The sequence below is a fragment of the Semicossyphus pulcher genome, unplaced genomic scaffold (genome assembly GCF_022749685.1).
Source record: "Semicossyphus pulcher isolate SPU_LCO1_2020_fin unplaced genomic scaffold, fSemPul1.0.p SCAF_11, whole genome shotgun sequence".
Taxonomy (NCBI): Eukaryota; Metazoa; Chordata; class Actinopteri; order Labriformes; family Labridae; genus Semicossyphus; species Semicossyphus pulcher.
The window spans coordinates 27,812,323-27,827,929 of record NW_027211615.1 but is presented as its reverse complement, the minus strand read 5'-3'; the positions used below and the strand labels follow the sequence as shown (position 1 = coordinate 27,827,929).

The 15,607-nt window shown below is 42.7% G+C and overlaps 1 protein-coding gene across 1 annotated transcript in view; it reads left to right on the top strand.

The window, feature by feature from the left end:
* The window catches only part of vash2 (vasohibin 2), a 39,147-nt gene extending 25,449 nt beyond the window's left edge, over positions 1–13,698 (top strand). Inside the window, exons 8-9 of the mRNA XM_069657207.1 lie at positions 2,196–2,314; positions 7,467–13,698. Coding sequence (XP_069513308.1) covers positions 2,196–2,314; positions 7,467–7,536 — 189 coding nt within the window. The 3' untranslated portion in view covers positions 7,537–13,698. The remainder of the gene's footprint in view (positions 1–2,195; positions 2,315–7,466) is intronic.
* The last annotated feature ends 1,909 nt before the right edge of the window (positions 13,699–15,607 follow it).

The following is a 15,607-nucleotide window of genomic DNA, read 5'->3' as shown; positions in this document are numbered from 1 at the left end:
GGTTACCGTGACAGCCCTACAAGACACTAAGATGTTGTTTACTTTTAAGTAAATACATTCTGTTTAAATCCTGTTATTCGACGGCCAAAATCAGCATCCCAAATAGTATCACAGCTACCCTGATTCATTGATGCACCTTGCTCACCAAGCTAGCTCTATCATTTACTGTTTGTCAACACCTCGCTCCTCCCGAGCTCCACCCTCTCGTCTAAATATGGTCATCCAACATGGTGATGGTCAAAATGCCAAACACAAGGCAACACAAACCACTGGGTGACAACACAATGACTTAGTCCACTTCTTATATACAGTCTCAGCTTAGAAAGCGTGTCTTTCTTTGACTGTGAAGGACTCCCAGCATCGCACTACCTGCCTACTGCATCATGGAGTAGATCTAAAATAACATGTCGTGTAATATAACATGCTTTAGCATTAGGCTTAAAAAAACTGCAAGACATGTGAGATGGGGAAAACATGCAAACACACACACACACACACACACACACACACGTACACACACACACACACGTACACACTGACCCATATATCTGTCAGAATCACATGACGAACATGACCAGCTGTGGAATATGAGCCACTTCCTGGCTTTTGCTTCGTCCGGGAAAACTTTCCATCCATGTTCATCCTGCAGCTCTCCCCTCCTGCTGAGTGCTTGATGATCGCTTCAAACAGCTGTTTAACACTCACACAGACACAAACTGCTTCATTTGTAGCTTTAAATTGTGTTTCTCTGAACAGCTCATTTGTCACAGGAGCAGTTTTTGGAGATTGAGGGAGATTAGAAAGGAAGAGAGCCTCACACACGCTTCTGCACAGTGGGCTTGTTTTCCTGGGGTCCCCCTCATTGCAGCTGCGCTCTCTGCCCTGTGGCTGAATAGCAGCAGTGATTGTTTTGCGTCATGCTAGCTTAATTTCTGTACATTAAAATGCCTGTGTGACGATGCAGGCGGGTGGTGATAGAAAACCAGCATGTGTGCTGAGCCTCACCATTTTCACTGAGTGAGTTTGTGGCAGTTTGCTTTGTTTGCTTCGTCATGACAACACGGACTCAGAAAGTATCCAAGTACAGTCGAAACTGATCAATCAACAGACAAAATGTGGGGATTACATTTTTGTTTTATGTCACTGTAAACTGAATATCTTTGGGTTTTGGACTGTGAAGAGAAAACAAGCCCCTAGAATAACAAGGAATTTGATTAAATGTTTAATTGATTAATTTGGAAAATTCTCAACATTTAATTTCTAACTATTCAAAGAGGCAGAAAAAGATTTAAAAGACAGGCCGTAAAATCCAAAATATAAGACGCACCGGAATATAAGACGCAGTCTGCTTTTGGAAGTATATCAGAGGGAAAATGTTTTCTACAGCTTTAATAATATAAACTTGTATAAAATTTATTTCAACAATATTTCAATTTATTTTCATATGAAACACACACAAATTACAGCCGACCATCTGTTTTCACCGTGTCGAGTTTGCGGTCCTGCTGGCTCCCGGTGCGGTCGTTGAGCTCAGCCTACGGTAACGTTGATTGTTGTGAGGATCATGGCGGCTGCACTGGCAATCATGACGTCGCATGTCAGTGACAAAGCTTTAGCTGGATTATAGCGCCATCATCTGGGTAAAATACAGTAACACAATAAAATACTGTCTGCACATACTAGTATATTGGTCACACCGGTATGTAGGCTGCAGCCCACTTTTTAGATGCAGAAAATGTATTAAAAGTGCGTCTTATACACTGAATTTTATGGTACAAAGAGAACAAATTATTGGCTTGTTCATCATTTAATAAGGCATGTTAGCTAACATGCATGTTAAACTTCTTTTTGCTCTGGTTTGGTCTTCACCAGCTCCTGAGAAACTTTCCGGCTCTTTAGCAGCTGTTTGTTCCACTTTCTTCAGCAGCAGGGCTCTAACGTTGTTGTGTGGTAGAGGGTAGGTAGCTTACAGTGGGTCGATCACAGCTCGTTTGCTGAAATGAGCAACTAATAAGAGCGGTGCGACTGAATTACAGCGTAGATTTGCTTTAAATCAAAGCAACAAGCTAAAAGAGGCTAATAAGTTCAGAAGAGCTACAGAGTGGATGGTAATGGATAATAGTTTTACACAACATCAATGTAAACATATTGATTAATACAGGTGAAAACAGTGATGTTGACTGTTGTTGTTTCAGATCCTTAAATCATCCAGTGCCCAGTCACCAATCAAGGAGCGGAGCCGGGGGAAATCCTTATCACCACGAAGACGTCAGAGCAGTCCCCAGCGACGCTTCCCACACCGCAGAGACAAATCGTGAGTGTTTGAACGGTGGATGCTCGTATCTATCAACCCCCATGCGTTCCCTCCTTCTTCCTCTCCTCCCTTCCCCTCTCACCCTTCCTCCCTGCATGGCTCTGCTCCCCGGGTCAAGGAGAGTTTATATCTGAAGTCTTTGTTGCTGACAGCTCAGCATTATCGCCCATCAGAAGAGTCCTTGTTCTGTTAAGCTGACACCAGGCGTTGTCATCATGGTGTGTGTGTGTGTGTGTGTGTGTGTGTGTGCGTGCATGTGTGTGTGTGCGTGCCCAACACTCAGCAGCAGAGTGCCTTTCTCTGTCTGACAGAGGGGCAGGATGTCAGGACACTGATTCAGCAGGAAAACACTTATCCATGTATAGAATCAAAGAGAACATAGCACCAAACCCCATTGAGAAATCAGTCAATTTAAAGCCCCTTTGCTCAGTCTTCACCAAACATTTATTATAGAACCGGAAAAAATATATTTTTGAATAATTAGGAACTGCTTCTTAATTCGGCTTGAAAGGAATGATGACTGGATATTTTAATAGATTTTAAGTGTATGAATCTCTGAAAAAACATCATATCTTACTTACATTTGGGAACATTTGGGCAAATGAAAGACAAGTTGTCACACATATGGCCTTTTCTAAATAGTTTTCTTGGTTTGAAAATATGTCAGACAAGTGAAATGAATAAAGTCTAACGTCGTAAATGTAAGATCTGTTACAGAAACATGCATGATGAGTTGTAGTTGAAATCCAGGTGCATGAAGTTCTTTCAGGGTTACCAGCAGCTCTTAAAAACAGGGTGACTCACCACTCAGATTCAATGGCAGGAAAACTTTGACACACACACACACACACATGCAGGACGCTGACCGTGTTTGTGTGTGCTGTCAGCTGTGTGGTGGGATGTAACACAATCTGACAACAGCTGCAGCCCAGCCGTACTGCAGCGTCACCACAAACACACACACACACACACACACACACTCACACAAGCTGCACCAGAATTAGTGACATACCCGCTGTGGCTATTTGATGTGGCACTGCAGTGACCTTTTTTATGAGAAGCTTAAATTATGTAGAACTGACCCGGGTATGAGATCCTTTGGGATAACAGATCATAAAACGCCAAATGTACTTAAGCTATAAAAACATAAAACATCACAGCTGATATTGTTGATCTCAGTGTGTGTGTTTGGTTTGTCCTTTTCAAGCTAATTAGCTTTGAGTGTAATTTAATATCTAACATAAAATGCAGACTGCAACATATCTTGACTTTATTGCACTCTTTACTTTTTTCTCCCTTTCTGGTGATTATAATCATCCGAGTCGTGTTGTCTCATTTCAGTTCAGTTCAGACCAGCTTATTTTCCCTGTGAGAGGCGATCCAAGAGCAACTAAGCAACTATTTGAAGAGAAAACTAATGTTTCAGTTATTTGCAAAATGCCAACAAGTTCAGCTTCTCCAAAGTTCCATTTTCAATCTTTTAAATCAACGTAAAGTGAATATCTTCAAATGTTTGACTGTTGGTCAGACTGAACAAGAAACTTAAACATGTCAACTCGGACTCTCAGAAGTTAAATGGATATTATTTATTTATTTTTGCCATTTTAGACGCCAGACGATGAGGTAATCTAGAGCACAATCCTCAGATTAAAAGAGAATGAAAATTTGCAGCCTTATTACATAGAAATCTACGGAAACCCTAGGCGGAAATGCATCCATGCATTTCATTTAATTTCTGGTTGGTTTCTCGCGATCTTGACTTATTTATCTCGCGATGCTGCACCTCTGTAACATCATGATCATAACTCGTATCCTCAGAGCTGCAAAAGCACAAACAAACATAGAAACAGGCTGAACTCACCTCATCAGTGTGAGCGATGGCAGCATGTCCTGCTCTGTAACATCACAGCGACCAGCCTGTTGTTCTGAAAATTACCCCGTCATCAGGAGAAAACCAGCTTTGTTATCTCGAGATTACGAGATTATTAACTCTAGATTTTGAGAAAACAACCGTAAATTACTTATCACGAGAAAATGGGGTAAATAAAATGCATGGATACATGTCTGCATATGTATTGTTTTCACAATCCATATTGAACTTGCCGGTACATAATTCAAAGATTATAAATGTGACATGTAGCAGTTACCCAGCTCTGATTCAGGTTTCCAACATTGTAACATTTTAAAGGATATTTTCCAGAGAGAAGATTTCTGAGTGGAAGTTGTGGAAAATCGGGAAAAGTTTTCTAGTTTCAGAAACACTCACGACTGTAGCTCGTAGTTTTTCAGTTTGTACACATAAACCTCAAACCTTCTGAAACAGTTCATCTTGTAGAACTTAAAACATTAGCTCATATATTTATTAGAAAACAGGACGTCTAATATTCAGACTGATAAACTCTCTTGTCTCTCCATTCTGTATTTGTTACCTGCACACTTGATTTATGTTTCTCTCAGCGTCCTGACCTTCTGGATCGATGATGTAACACATTCTCATCAGGTTAAAAACAGCACAGGTGTGATGAGACGGGGTCTAACAGATTAGTCCGTCTGACTTGGACACCTTTTTAAATATGTCAAATGAAATAGTTTAAATCCGGTGTGATCAACACGGCAGGAGACCTTCAGGCCGGTCCGACCCTTCGTCACGCTGTCTGTCATCACGTCTGCTGACGTGTCCTCCAGCTGAACTCTGAAACCTGTTAGCCGCTACAGACGCTAAATATTTTCATGATCCAGCTCAGAGAGGTGAAACTTATTATTACACACTTTCTTATTAAATCTACGCTCATGCTGTTAACAGAAGCGGCTTGTTAGAGAGAGGACAGTTTTCCTTTTGAGCCAAAGGACCTAAAAAGTTTCCTTATTAGTGTGAGTGTGCTTCGGGGTCCAGTGAAACTCTTTGTCATTTTGATCTCCGTAAAAGTTAATCGTGTGATCAGCTCAGAGAAACAGTTGAAGCGATGAGAACGGCAGACCAGCACTTGAAAGTGGTACTTAAAAAGCTATTACTGTTATCAGCAGAGCACTTAGACACTTAACAACATGCTGCCACTTCAACAGAGAGCGACTGTAATGATGTGCTGCTGCTTTAAACAGCCCACAGCACGGACGCTTCAGCGGCACAGGCTCATTTAGCAGCGTGAGTAACACATCGCTTTACACCACACGGAGCAAATGAATTGATACAACAGGAGTTAGAAATATAAACCATGGTGGGAAATACATGGAATACAAATTACAAGACAACTTTGTGAACTTCTCCTGGATTTAGAAAAAAGATGAAAGAAAGCGAAGAAATGGGAGCGAGAGAGTTCAAGATGACAAGAACAGGATGAGGAGAAGAGTTAGGGAGGGAGAAAAAATTTCATGAGCAGAAAGGGCAAAGAGAGAGAGAGAAGGAAGAAAGGTGGAAGAAAGGAAAGGTAATGAGGACAAGGTCTGGCAGAGGGCAGGAAGAAGGGAAGACAGAGAGAGGACAGGAGGAGGGATAAAAAGGACTGTCAGTTCTCCAATTTGGCTTCAACAAATAACTTCCTTGAAGTGTCAGAGAGAGAGAGAGAGAGAGAGAGAGAGAGAGAGAGAGAGAGAGAGAGAGAGAGAGAGAGAGAGAGAGAGAGAGAGAGAGAGAGAGAGAGAGAGAGAGAGAGAGAGAGAGAGAGAGAGAGAGAGAGAGAGAGAGAGAGAGAGAGAGAGGATTAAAACTGATGACTTTCTGCCTTTTAGAAGTTCTTACTGAGAAATGTGAGAGACTGATTCTCCCTCGTTTCCTCTTCTCTTCTCTTTCACTTTAAATGTGCGCCGCAAACACTTTTATTTTTATTCAACCTTTTTAAGAACTTCCGCTTTCCAAATATAGAAACTAGAAGCTTTTTCCTCCCGTATAAAACATTTAGAGTCCCGGAGGTTTATTCTTGACCTCTGAAACAGTTTGATATAAATAATGTTCGAAGGTTGAAGTCTGCAGAAAAAGAAACAAATCAAAAGGATGGTTTCTCCGTCTCTTTTACTGTCGCAAAGCTTCGTTCGTTATCAGTTGTCCATCATCAAAGTGATTAAAACCTTTGTTACATAATGAAACGCTTTGTTTCTGTGTTCATGCTGCGACAAAGTGATTTTGTTCTTCTTAGTAGAGATGTCTGGTCAGCACTTCTATAATCTAACAATGAGGCCTATTTTTAAATGATTTGTATTTAAGAATCTTAAAGATGAAGATTTTCAGTAATAAGTGAGTCAGTGTATCCTAAACAAAAACATGTACAGAACTAATAAGTTAAGTAAAGAAGTGTTGCAGTGTTGCACCTGTTGAGAAAAATGATTAAAAAGTTAATTACGATAAAAAATACAGGCGAGATACAAGATGTCTGTGTGCTTTAACGTCTCAGAAACTCCATTAAAGGTTCCACACACGTTCAGATTCTCTTCCTTTGGTTATGTGAGTCAGCCTCTCCACTACAATACAAGACGCCGTCTCCTTCAGCCACACGTTTATCGAAGGTGCATCCGAAGCTATCATCCTCCTGGCCTGCACGAGTCCAGAGTCTATCCAAGTTTTGAATGAACAGTAAAATCTTTTGGATACTTATTGTACTCGTCTTTGCTTGATGAGGCACTCTTACTGCAACAATCTCAGATACAGTCTGAACAACTGTTTGCCAGTGTTGTTTTAGTTTAGAACAATCCCATACACCGTGAAACAGAGTGCCTTTTTACGGTGCAACATTTAGGAAGGACTGTCACCTCACAGCTAGAAGGTTCCTGGTTCGAATCCCGGTTGTGTGGAGTTTGCATGTGTGGGTTTCCTCCGGGTACTCCGGCTTCCTCCCACAGTTCCTCTCAAAGACATGCTCGTTAGGTTCATCGGTGACTCTAAATTGCCCGTAGGTGTGAATGTGAGTGTGAAAGGTCGTCTGTCTCTGTGTCAGCCCTGGTGATCAGCCCAGGTGTAACCCTGCCTCTCACCCAGTGACAGCTGGGATAGACTCCAGCCCCCCCGTGACCCTGAACAGGATGAGCAGTGTAGATGATGGATGGATGTTGGTTTGGAGACAGTTCGGTTCCGTTCTAGTTCTACTGTGCAACGTTTAGGAAGAAGGATTTCTGCAGTCCTCCGCCGTTCTCTGTTATCATTTCTCCTCTCTCTGTCTCTCAGGCCAGCGTCCGTGGACAGGAAACCTCCGGAGCTCAGCACCCTGAACGACGGCTACCAGATCCGCATCTGATCTCCTGCTTCGCCTCCCAATCATCCTTAAATCCGTCCTGCCTTCAAATCCACCCCGATCCACGAGTCTCTACCTGCCACCGGTGTGTTCAGGAGAGGAGTCACTGCAGCACAGAGCCACTCAGCTGGAGTGAACACAGACGAGGAGGATGATAAACACGCTAAAGTATGTGATAAGAGCTTCTCTGAGCGGGAAACAGGAAGAACTTTCTGCTTTCAACACTGCAAGGTGGACGCTGTGGTAGCAGTGAGTCCTTGAACACAGCCTCATTATCACAGGCAGTCTGAGAGCGGCCGCTTTTTCTTTTACACCACGCTGCTGAAGCACTTACCCTCCGACGCAGGACAACATAATATATCAGTTTATATTTAGATCATAACTGACAGGACGAAAGTACAGAAGTCACCACGTGTTTCAGTGTCTTAAAGACGACCCTCAACAGGACGTGAGAGAGGAGACATTTAACGTACAAATATCTTCAAGTGTTCTTTATTGGTTAGCAGAGACAATAAGCCACGTCAGCTTGTCTTTGCCTAAAACAATCTATTGAAAGTTTAGGCGGAAATTAAAGGTAGTTTTCTGAACATTTTGGGCCGACAGTGAAGCAGAAATTAATTCAGTAAATATCTTAAATGATAAAATACACTGGACTGGGTCTTGAAGAAAAGGCCACTTTCAGGAGTGACGTTCAAGGTACAATTTGACTTTCCAAAACCTCCCCCGAACCAACAGAAGTTTAGATATGATGACTAAGAAGGAGACTTCAATATGTGGAGTCTATTGATCAGAGAGGACGAGGCGAGAATAAGCAGAGGAAGTTCAATTTAGTATGCAGGCGAATCAAAGACGACGGAGTCGATAGAAAGGAAAAGGGAAGGTTAGAAGAAGAAGAAGAAGAAGAAGAAGAAGAAGAAGAAGAAGAAGAAGAAGAAGAAGAAGAAGAAGAAGAAGGGAGTGAGAGAAGGAGGGGTGATGAAGAGAGAGGGTTCACTGCAGAAGATCAGAGAGCGATCATGAGAGCACTGCGGCAAACCTCCTCTCTCCCCTCCTCTCCTTCTCTCTCGCTCCCCTCGTCCTCTGCCCTCTGTTGACACATAACTGAATACATTAGCACCTCTGTGTTTCCATCCAAGCTTTCAGAAACTCCTCAAACACCAGCGTTAAAAAAGAAGTTATTAAACCAACACATACAGGCACTTGCTGAAACTCTATACAAGGCAAAAAGAGGCGGTTTGAGCAGGTGAAATATGAACTGAAAGGTCGACAACATTATTTATTAAACACATTGATCTCTAGCTGCAGGAATGTTGCTAATTTCTGCTCGTTTCTTTCACCTCTTGTTGCCTCAAATTAAATCCTCAAAAGACAAACAGTTCTTTGGTTTGAACAGCTTACAGCTCACGTCCACACTGAACCCGCAGCCTGTGATTGAAGTCGACATGGACTCATTTTTCAGGGTTCACAAGGCACAAATGTTGGGAACCACTGATCCAGACCAGTGAGTTTTCAGAGGCTTGAGGAGGTGAAAGTTTCCAGTGAAGAAGAAGAAGAAGAAGCAAATACTAGAGAGACATTTCTGCGTCATTCCTGAAAGTCAAAATCTCGAAGATTTTCATTTAAATAATTACTGTTAAGTCTCTATCGCCGAATAAGGTAACACAATGGTGATTGAACCTACAGCCCACTGATGAAAGCCTTTGCATCTGCAGTATTACAGACTGGCTGTCTGTGGCACCTGTGGCATTAATCTCCGCCCCCTTTCCGGCGCCATGCTATGCTCCGTCGGTAACGTCTGCGACTCCTCGTCATCTCCACAAATTCCGCCCGTCTGCGTCCGAGCAGCGCTCGAACATCGTTCCAAATTTGTCTGCGCCGAGTTTGATAACCAGACTGAATGAGTAACAGATACAATAAAGACCTAACCACCGTAACATCCTCACTGGTTACTAACCCTGTCTCGGGCGCGTTTGTGACGTCAGGCGGTGACGCAGCAGAAAAGAGACCGACAGGAGGATACTTCACTGGGAATGGGAAAAGAGACAATCACCATCTATAAGCGGGTCTTCCCGCGTCTGAAAAACCTGCGTCAACGCACTAAATTTAGTGGGAAAGGGGTATAAGTGACGCGTTTTCCATCAGCCAGCAGTGGTTGGTCTGTCAGAGAGGGTAGGCGGAGCTAAGCGGCTGCTTTTCCGGTCTCTGCAAGTGTTGCGAGTAAACAGTAATCTACTATGGCTGAACAAACAAAGAAAAGATGGATGACTACAGATACAACTTCAACAAGAAGTGAAAGTGAAATAGATTATCACCAAAGAGAACGAAACTGAGATCTTCGTAATTATATCTTTAAACATGTGGTCCCAAAACCCCCACGAATTCCTACTTTAGACCAGTATTGTATTTGCTAATAAGAAAACAAAGCTGCCTTTAAAAGTACATCCTAAAATTCACTCTAAAGTATAATCTGTTGTTTGACATGTAAGCAGAAGGCGCGCAGAGTGTCAGCTGTAGGCGACCTGCGTGTTCACACATTAATCCAACAGGCTGATGTCCAGCTGGCTGCCGCCGTCACAGCTGGAATATAAAATGACTTTCTGGACCGGCCGCGTGTCCGCTCAGACAAACTGGGAGCGAAGGCAGATGTTGTTGGCTGAGAGGAACAGACGCCTCATTCAAGACAGATTCGTGTAGAGGTCTGGGCGTGCTGTCAGGACGGCGGCCTCGGGGTCATCCAGGGGCTCCGATACGATGGTGGTGTATTCTTAAACATGGATGGTTTGATGCTCTGAGAAGAGTATTTAATGTAATTCTGTAACGTGAGGGTGCTAATCCTCTGCTTCGTGTTGACAGTTACACATCAACACAGTCGTAGTTTTCGAGTCCGTGCAGCTTCAGGAGACGAACGAGCGTCTTCAGTCTGTGAGGCGTCGGCACAGAGTGTCCTGTCGGAGTCCGTTCACTTGTGTTTGCACTGTTTCGCGCTCGTGTGCGTGACGTATCAAAATTCTCCCGTTGAGGCCTTCGATGTATGAAGTAGTTAACATGAACCGTTCTGATACAAGTGCTTAAAAAGACTGAACACACGCAAACGTTATTAAAATGTCACTTGCACCCGAAACATGCATTCATCACACACACTGTACATGGAAACACATACGTTTGTACATTTAAGCACACCTGTATTTATATAGTTTGTAGCCTTCACACTGAGAACTGTAAAAGTCTGTTTTTAAATCAAACATCTTTCAGAGCTGTCTAAAGGTTTGGATGATGCAACCGTCTGATCCTTCAAACTGACTCCTTTAGTTTCCTTCTGAAGGAAACAGTGCTCCGCTAAATCAAGCCCACGTACTGTAACATCTTTGTTCAGTGAAGCTGCACCAGGTGGGGTTTGGAGACGGCTGCAAACTTTCTAGAAGTCTACAGTGTTTGTATCTATCACTCCCTAAACCCTCTCCCTGCACACTTTGCTTGCACGCTTGCATGGAGCGTCAGCCACACTGAACGCTGTCCAATACATCTGTGTGTGGAGGGGGAGTCCACGAGTAGACCGATGCTGGGAGTTCATCTCAAAGCTCGGCGCTGTATTTAATCCCTTCACCTCATGCTCCATTCAGCTGTGAGCGTGACACCGCGATGGAGTCCGCTTTGAGAAAGGCCCATAATGTCTATTTAAAGGCACTGCGCTGTGGAGCGATGTCTTCACGACTCTGTGCAGCTTGTGTTGCATACAGATGAGATGATCGACAGTCCTGCCAATAGATTACAGTTGTTGGAAGAAATGTAGCAGCGAAACAACAAATATAAGGAGTGACTGCAAGCTAACTGCGAGCTGCGAGTAACGAGGGACTGCAAGCGAGCAAACATGGAGGTTAACAAAAGTTAGAAAGTGTAAAAATTCTCTCCACAACTGTTTTATTAGGAAGTAGATTGATTCCAAATGCAGCCACTTTTCCAAACCTGCCCGGTGCGACTTTAACTCGTGATGTACGGAGCAAAGATGATCCTTCGTCTCTGCAAAGTGTTCAACACGAGCAGCCTCATTTCACTTGTGTTGTTTAAGTCACATCCATCCTCAGCAGGAGTCTGTGTACAGGTCGTTTCTGCATCCCATCTTTGATTGTTTTTATCTCCTTTCTTTGAATGTTTGTCGCTCGCAGAACGAGTGTTTGTTGCCAACATCTTTATCCGAGCTTTTTGTTACAACGACGAGCTATGCACACGCTGCGTTAGAGAGCAAAAAAACTCAAATCCTTGTCTTCCACAGTTCAAACGATGGAAAGGAAGGAGTTCGATCGACACAACAAAACACATTTCAATCTGCACAGAAATAAACCATAGAATAACTCCAGTCATCAACTATTTGGTGGCTCAGAGTCCACAGCTTTCCCTCCATGCAGACCCAGTCTGAGCTGTTAGCGCTGATTCAAGGTGCTGTGAGGAAAAGCAGAATATTTTATACGTATTCCTGATGTTTGGCCAGCAGCGGACCATAGCACAGCCCGGAGACGAGATCTGACACTCACAACTCTGGCCCAACCCGACCAGCTCCACGTGTTGACGTGTGTATCAGAGGTGATGCTTTTTAGAGGCTCGATGTTTGTTCGCGTTCAGGAGAAGCACAACGCTGCTTTGCTTTAAAGTATTCACTCACCAGAGTTGTGGACAAACAGACGGAGACGTTTTCGCACCGAAGAAGCGACATATCTTGGAGTACTTTTTCAGGAACACCGTTTCTGACTGATGTATTTTTGGAGCTTCGTAAAAGGAGATTAAACGGCTACAAAGGACCTAAAGTTCACAGATTTCACCACAAGGACAAAAGACAATAAAAACTCTGGATTTAAAGACTTCTGTGATTTTACCCGACGACAGTGACAATTTACCGTGTTAAGACGAAACAACCCAAAACAGTGAACGTCAATGTAGCGACTGAAATCAGCTTTACATCAGCGTGCGATAAAAACGTTATCTGATCGAATGTTTTCTTTTTTCTGATTTTTTTTACAACATTGTTCCTGGTTTGACTCGTTGGATCTGTTTGATGGAGACGTTTGGGTTTGATTCACTGATTGTATCATTTTGAATGAGACGGATCCGTTTTAAAAAAAGAACATCTTGTGTTTGTAGCAGGTGTTTTTTTTTATGGCCTTTGATTTGTTTCCAAAGTGCTGATACAACGTCTCTCATATCATGTAAACCCTTAACTTACCATACTGTGTAATGTACTGTAATCTGATCAGATATCAGCCATTTATTGGGAAACCTTTTACACGCCGGACACAAATTTGGCGACACAACTTGAATCTCTGCAGGCCGACGTTAGCAGCGGCAGCGCCACTACACTATAACTGCTACACGCTCATTTATCCTGAAACATCTGAGACACTTTCTGGCTTAAAAATTGCTGTTGCTCGTGATAACCGAAACAAATTCAGAGGAACAAATCTGGAGAACGTTTAAACATATTTGGTGGATGAGAAAAATGTCCGCCTGAAGCATCCGGCGCCTCGGCAGGTCGGCTTTAATCAGACAAACATATCTGTGTTTCATGTTGTGAGTCTTTGCTGTGTGTCGTCTGGAGGATTTGCCAATATGCATTGTGCAACAAAAAAAGTTACTGATTCTGTCAAAGTTGTTTTTGCACTACATGAGATGTTTTATTTTGAAGGTGTCATCGAGTGTCTGTTTTGATTCTGTGACAAAAGAAACGTTCCGATGCCTGTTTTAAGGAACGTTTTCCTGTTTGAGACGGATCTGCTTTCACTCGGCTTTTTATCAAACTCTGATGATGTGTGTGTGTGTGTGTGTGTGTGTGTGTGTGTGTGTGTGTGTGTGTGTGTGTGGGATCCAAAACCACTGTTACAGTATTCAACCAGCATCTAACTGATCAAAGAGCACTCATTGGACTGATTCTACACACACATTATTATTATTATTATTCTTAAAGGACTCTTATTTTGAAAGAGCGCTGTTGAGTCCGTCCGGCTTCCTGTGTGAGGGCGTGCTGTGGTTTTGTATTCCTGTGGAGAACACGTGACGCCCCCGGTCTATATTATTATCGTAACTCTCCCACTGTTCGGATCTCAGTGGTGTGACAGCAGCTGTTTTTATCAACAACTGTAGCAGCATGTGTTTTAATAAATGATCTATGTTTTTAAATGTGTCTTCTTTCACTGTTCACGCAGGTGTATGACGGAGACGTGGGATTGGTTGGAAGAAGTTCTGCCACTTCAATAGTTTCATTTCAGGATTCACAATGTTTTACATCAGTGTGATGATCGCAACTATGTTAGCAAAATATGACCTTTAACGAGTTTACTGTGATCAGCTGGTTAGAGCCTGGTTAGACCAATAACACCGTTTTTAGCTTTTCACAAATACTTTACGGAGCCAGACAAGAAGAGAGAGAAGAGGGGTGATATTCCCATATAAGATTTTAAATTTTGACGATTAAAGGAAAAACTTTTAACATATAAGTGGTAAAAATTTCAAAGAAAAACATCTCACAAATTCAGAAGATCATTCTGAAGGACACAGACGTCGCACACAGGTGTGTTTGGGTCATCCGAATTGAAGCTATGTGGTTTCTTGGAGAAAAGCAGACGCTGTTTTCTGAGCGTTTTGGTTGAAATTTTTGGGGTATTTACTTAAAAAATGGACCTTTAAACTTAAAAAAAATACCCAAGCTTTTTGCTCGTAAATCTACAACCTTACTCTCAATAATCCAGCAATAATAAACACCTCCCCGGTTTCACAACCTTTTTGTCTTATTACCAACAATCTCAGATATCATCGGCTGTAGTCTGACGGAGTTAAAGCCTCTGGGGACGACGGGGAACATGCTGGGCGTGTCGTTAGCGATAAACGATTTCCAGTCAAGACTTCCTTTCCCGCGTGCTGCATTGTTCACAGAAAAAGAACCAGTTTTTCTTGTGATCGACTTTAATTAACGGCTCTTCAGTTTGCTGAAGTAACAACATCATGATGCAGATTAGGAACAACATGAAGCTTTGTCAGGTCTGTCCTCAGGAGGAGAAGAAAACCACCTTCACATGACATGTTTGTTGAATGGAGGGCGGAGCCATCGTTTATGATGCATTCTAGGGAGTCGGGACATCTGAGCGCTGAGCGGCTTTCGTGACACAACGTCAAGGGAATTAATTTCAAGTTGAATTGTTGATCTGTCACAGATTGTTAGCTGTTAGCTTGTTAGCTGCAGATGTCTGTTTATAGAGATTAATAAGAAGCTAAATCGTTGTCAGGTAACACTGATGGGAGCCGGGATGTCGTTACGGTGGATTACGTTCCGCCTGCTTTTGTTCTCCACACGGACTGTGTTTCCTGCATACATCACATCCTGCTGATACCTGATTGGTCGATACTGCTCGTACTACAAACCTACAAACAGAAACCAGAACACTTGCAATCCCTAAGCTCCACATCTCTGCCTGTAACTGTGCGTTCACACCGAACGCGAAGCGAATATTCGCCCCGCGTTACTCGCGCGAGTTTGACCGCCCGATCAAAATTCACATTTAAATAACAGGCGAATATTCGCCCTTCACTTCCAGGATGGAGGAGAGGAAGCGGGGCTTATCTCCATGGTTACCAACGGCGTCAGGAGAATCTCGATGTTGACAACATATTTATCATATTATTACTTTTTTCTTTTAACTCAGTATTACTGAAAGGGCCTAAAAACTCCAGTTAATGTTTTTATGGATTTATTTGTTGTTTATGGAGCTCAGGCTACAAAAATACTGATGAATCTACCTTTTATAGAGTTCATATCATTTACATATTTATCTACAATGAAACGTTTGAATTCAGATCTTTTTACGTAAATATAATGACACTTTTAATGATTCGAGTTATATTGGTCAAACATTACATAACCAATAGAACCACTGCTCATCTACACTACCACTACATGTTTACCTGAAAGGATGAAAGTCTTGCAAAGATTGAAAAGGCTGCTGGAGGAGCTGACAGCTCATCACAACATAAAGCTGCTGTTACATAATCCTCGGCTGTCAGCAGCTCACCGCTCACAATCAAAGCGAGGCAG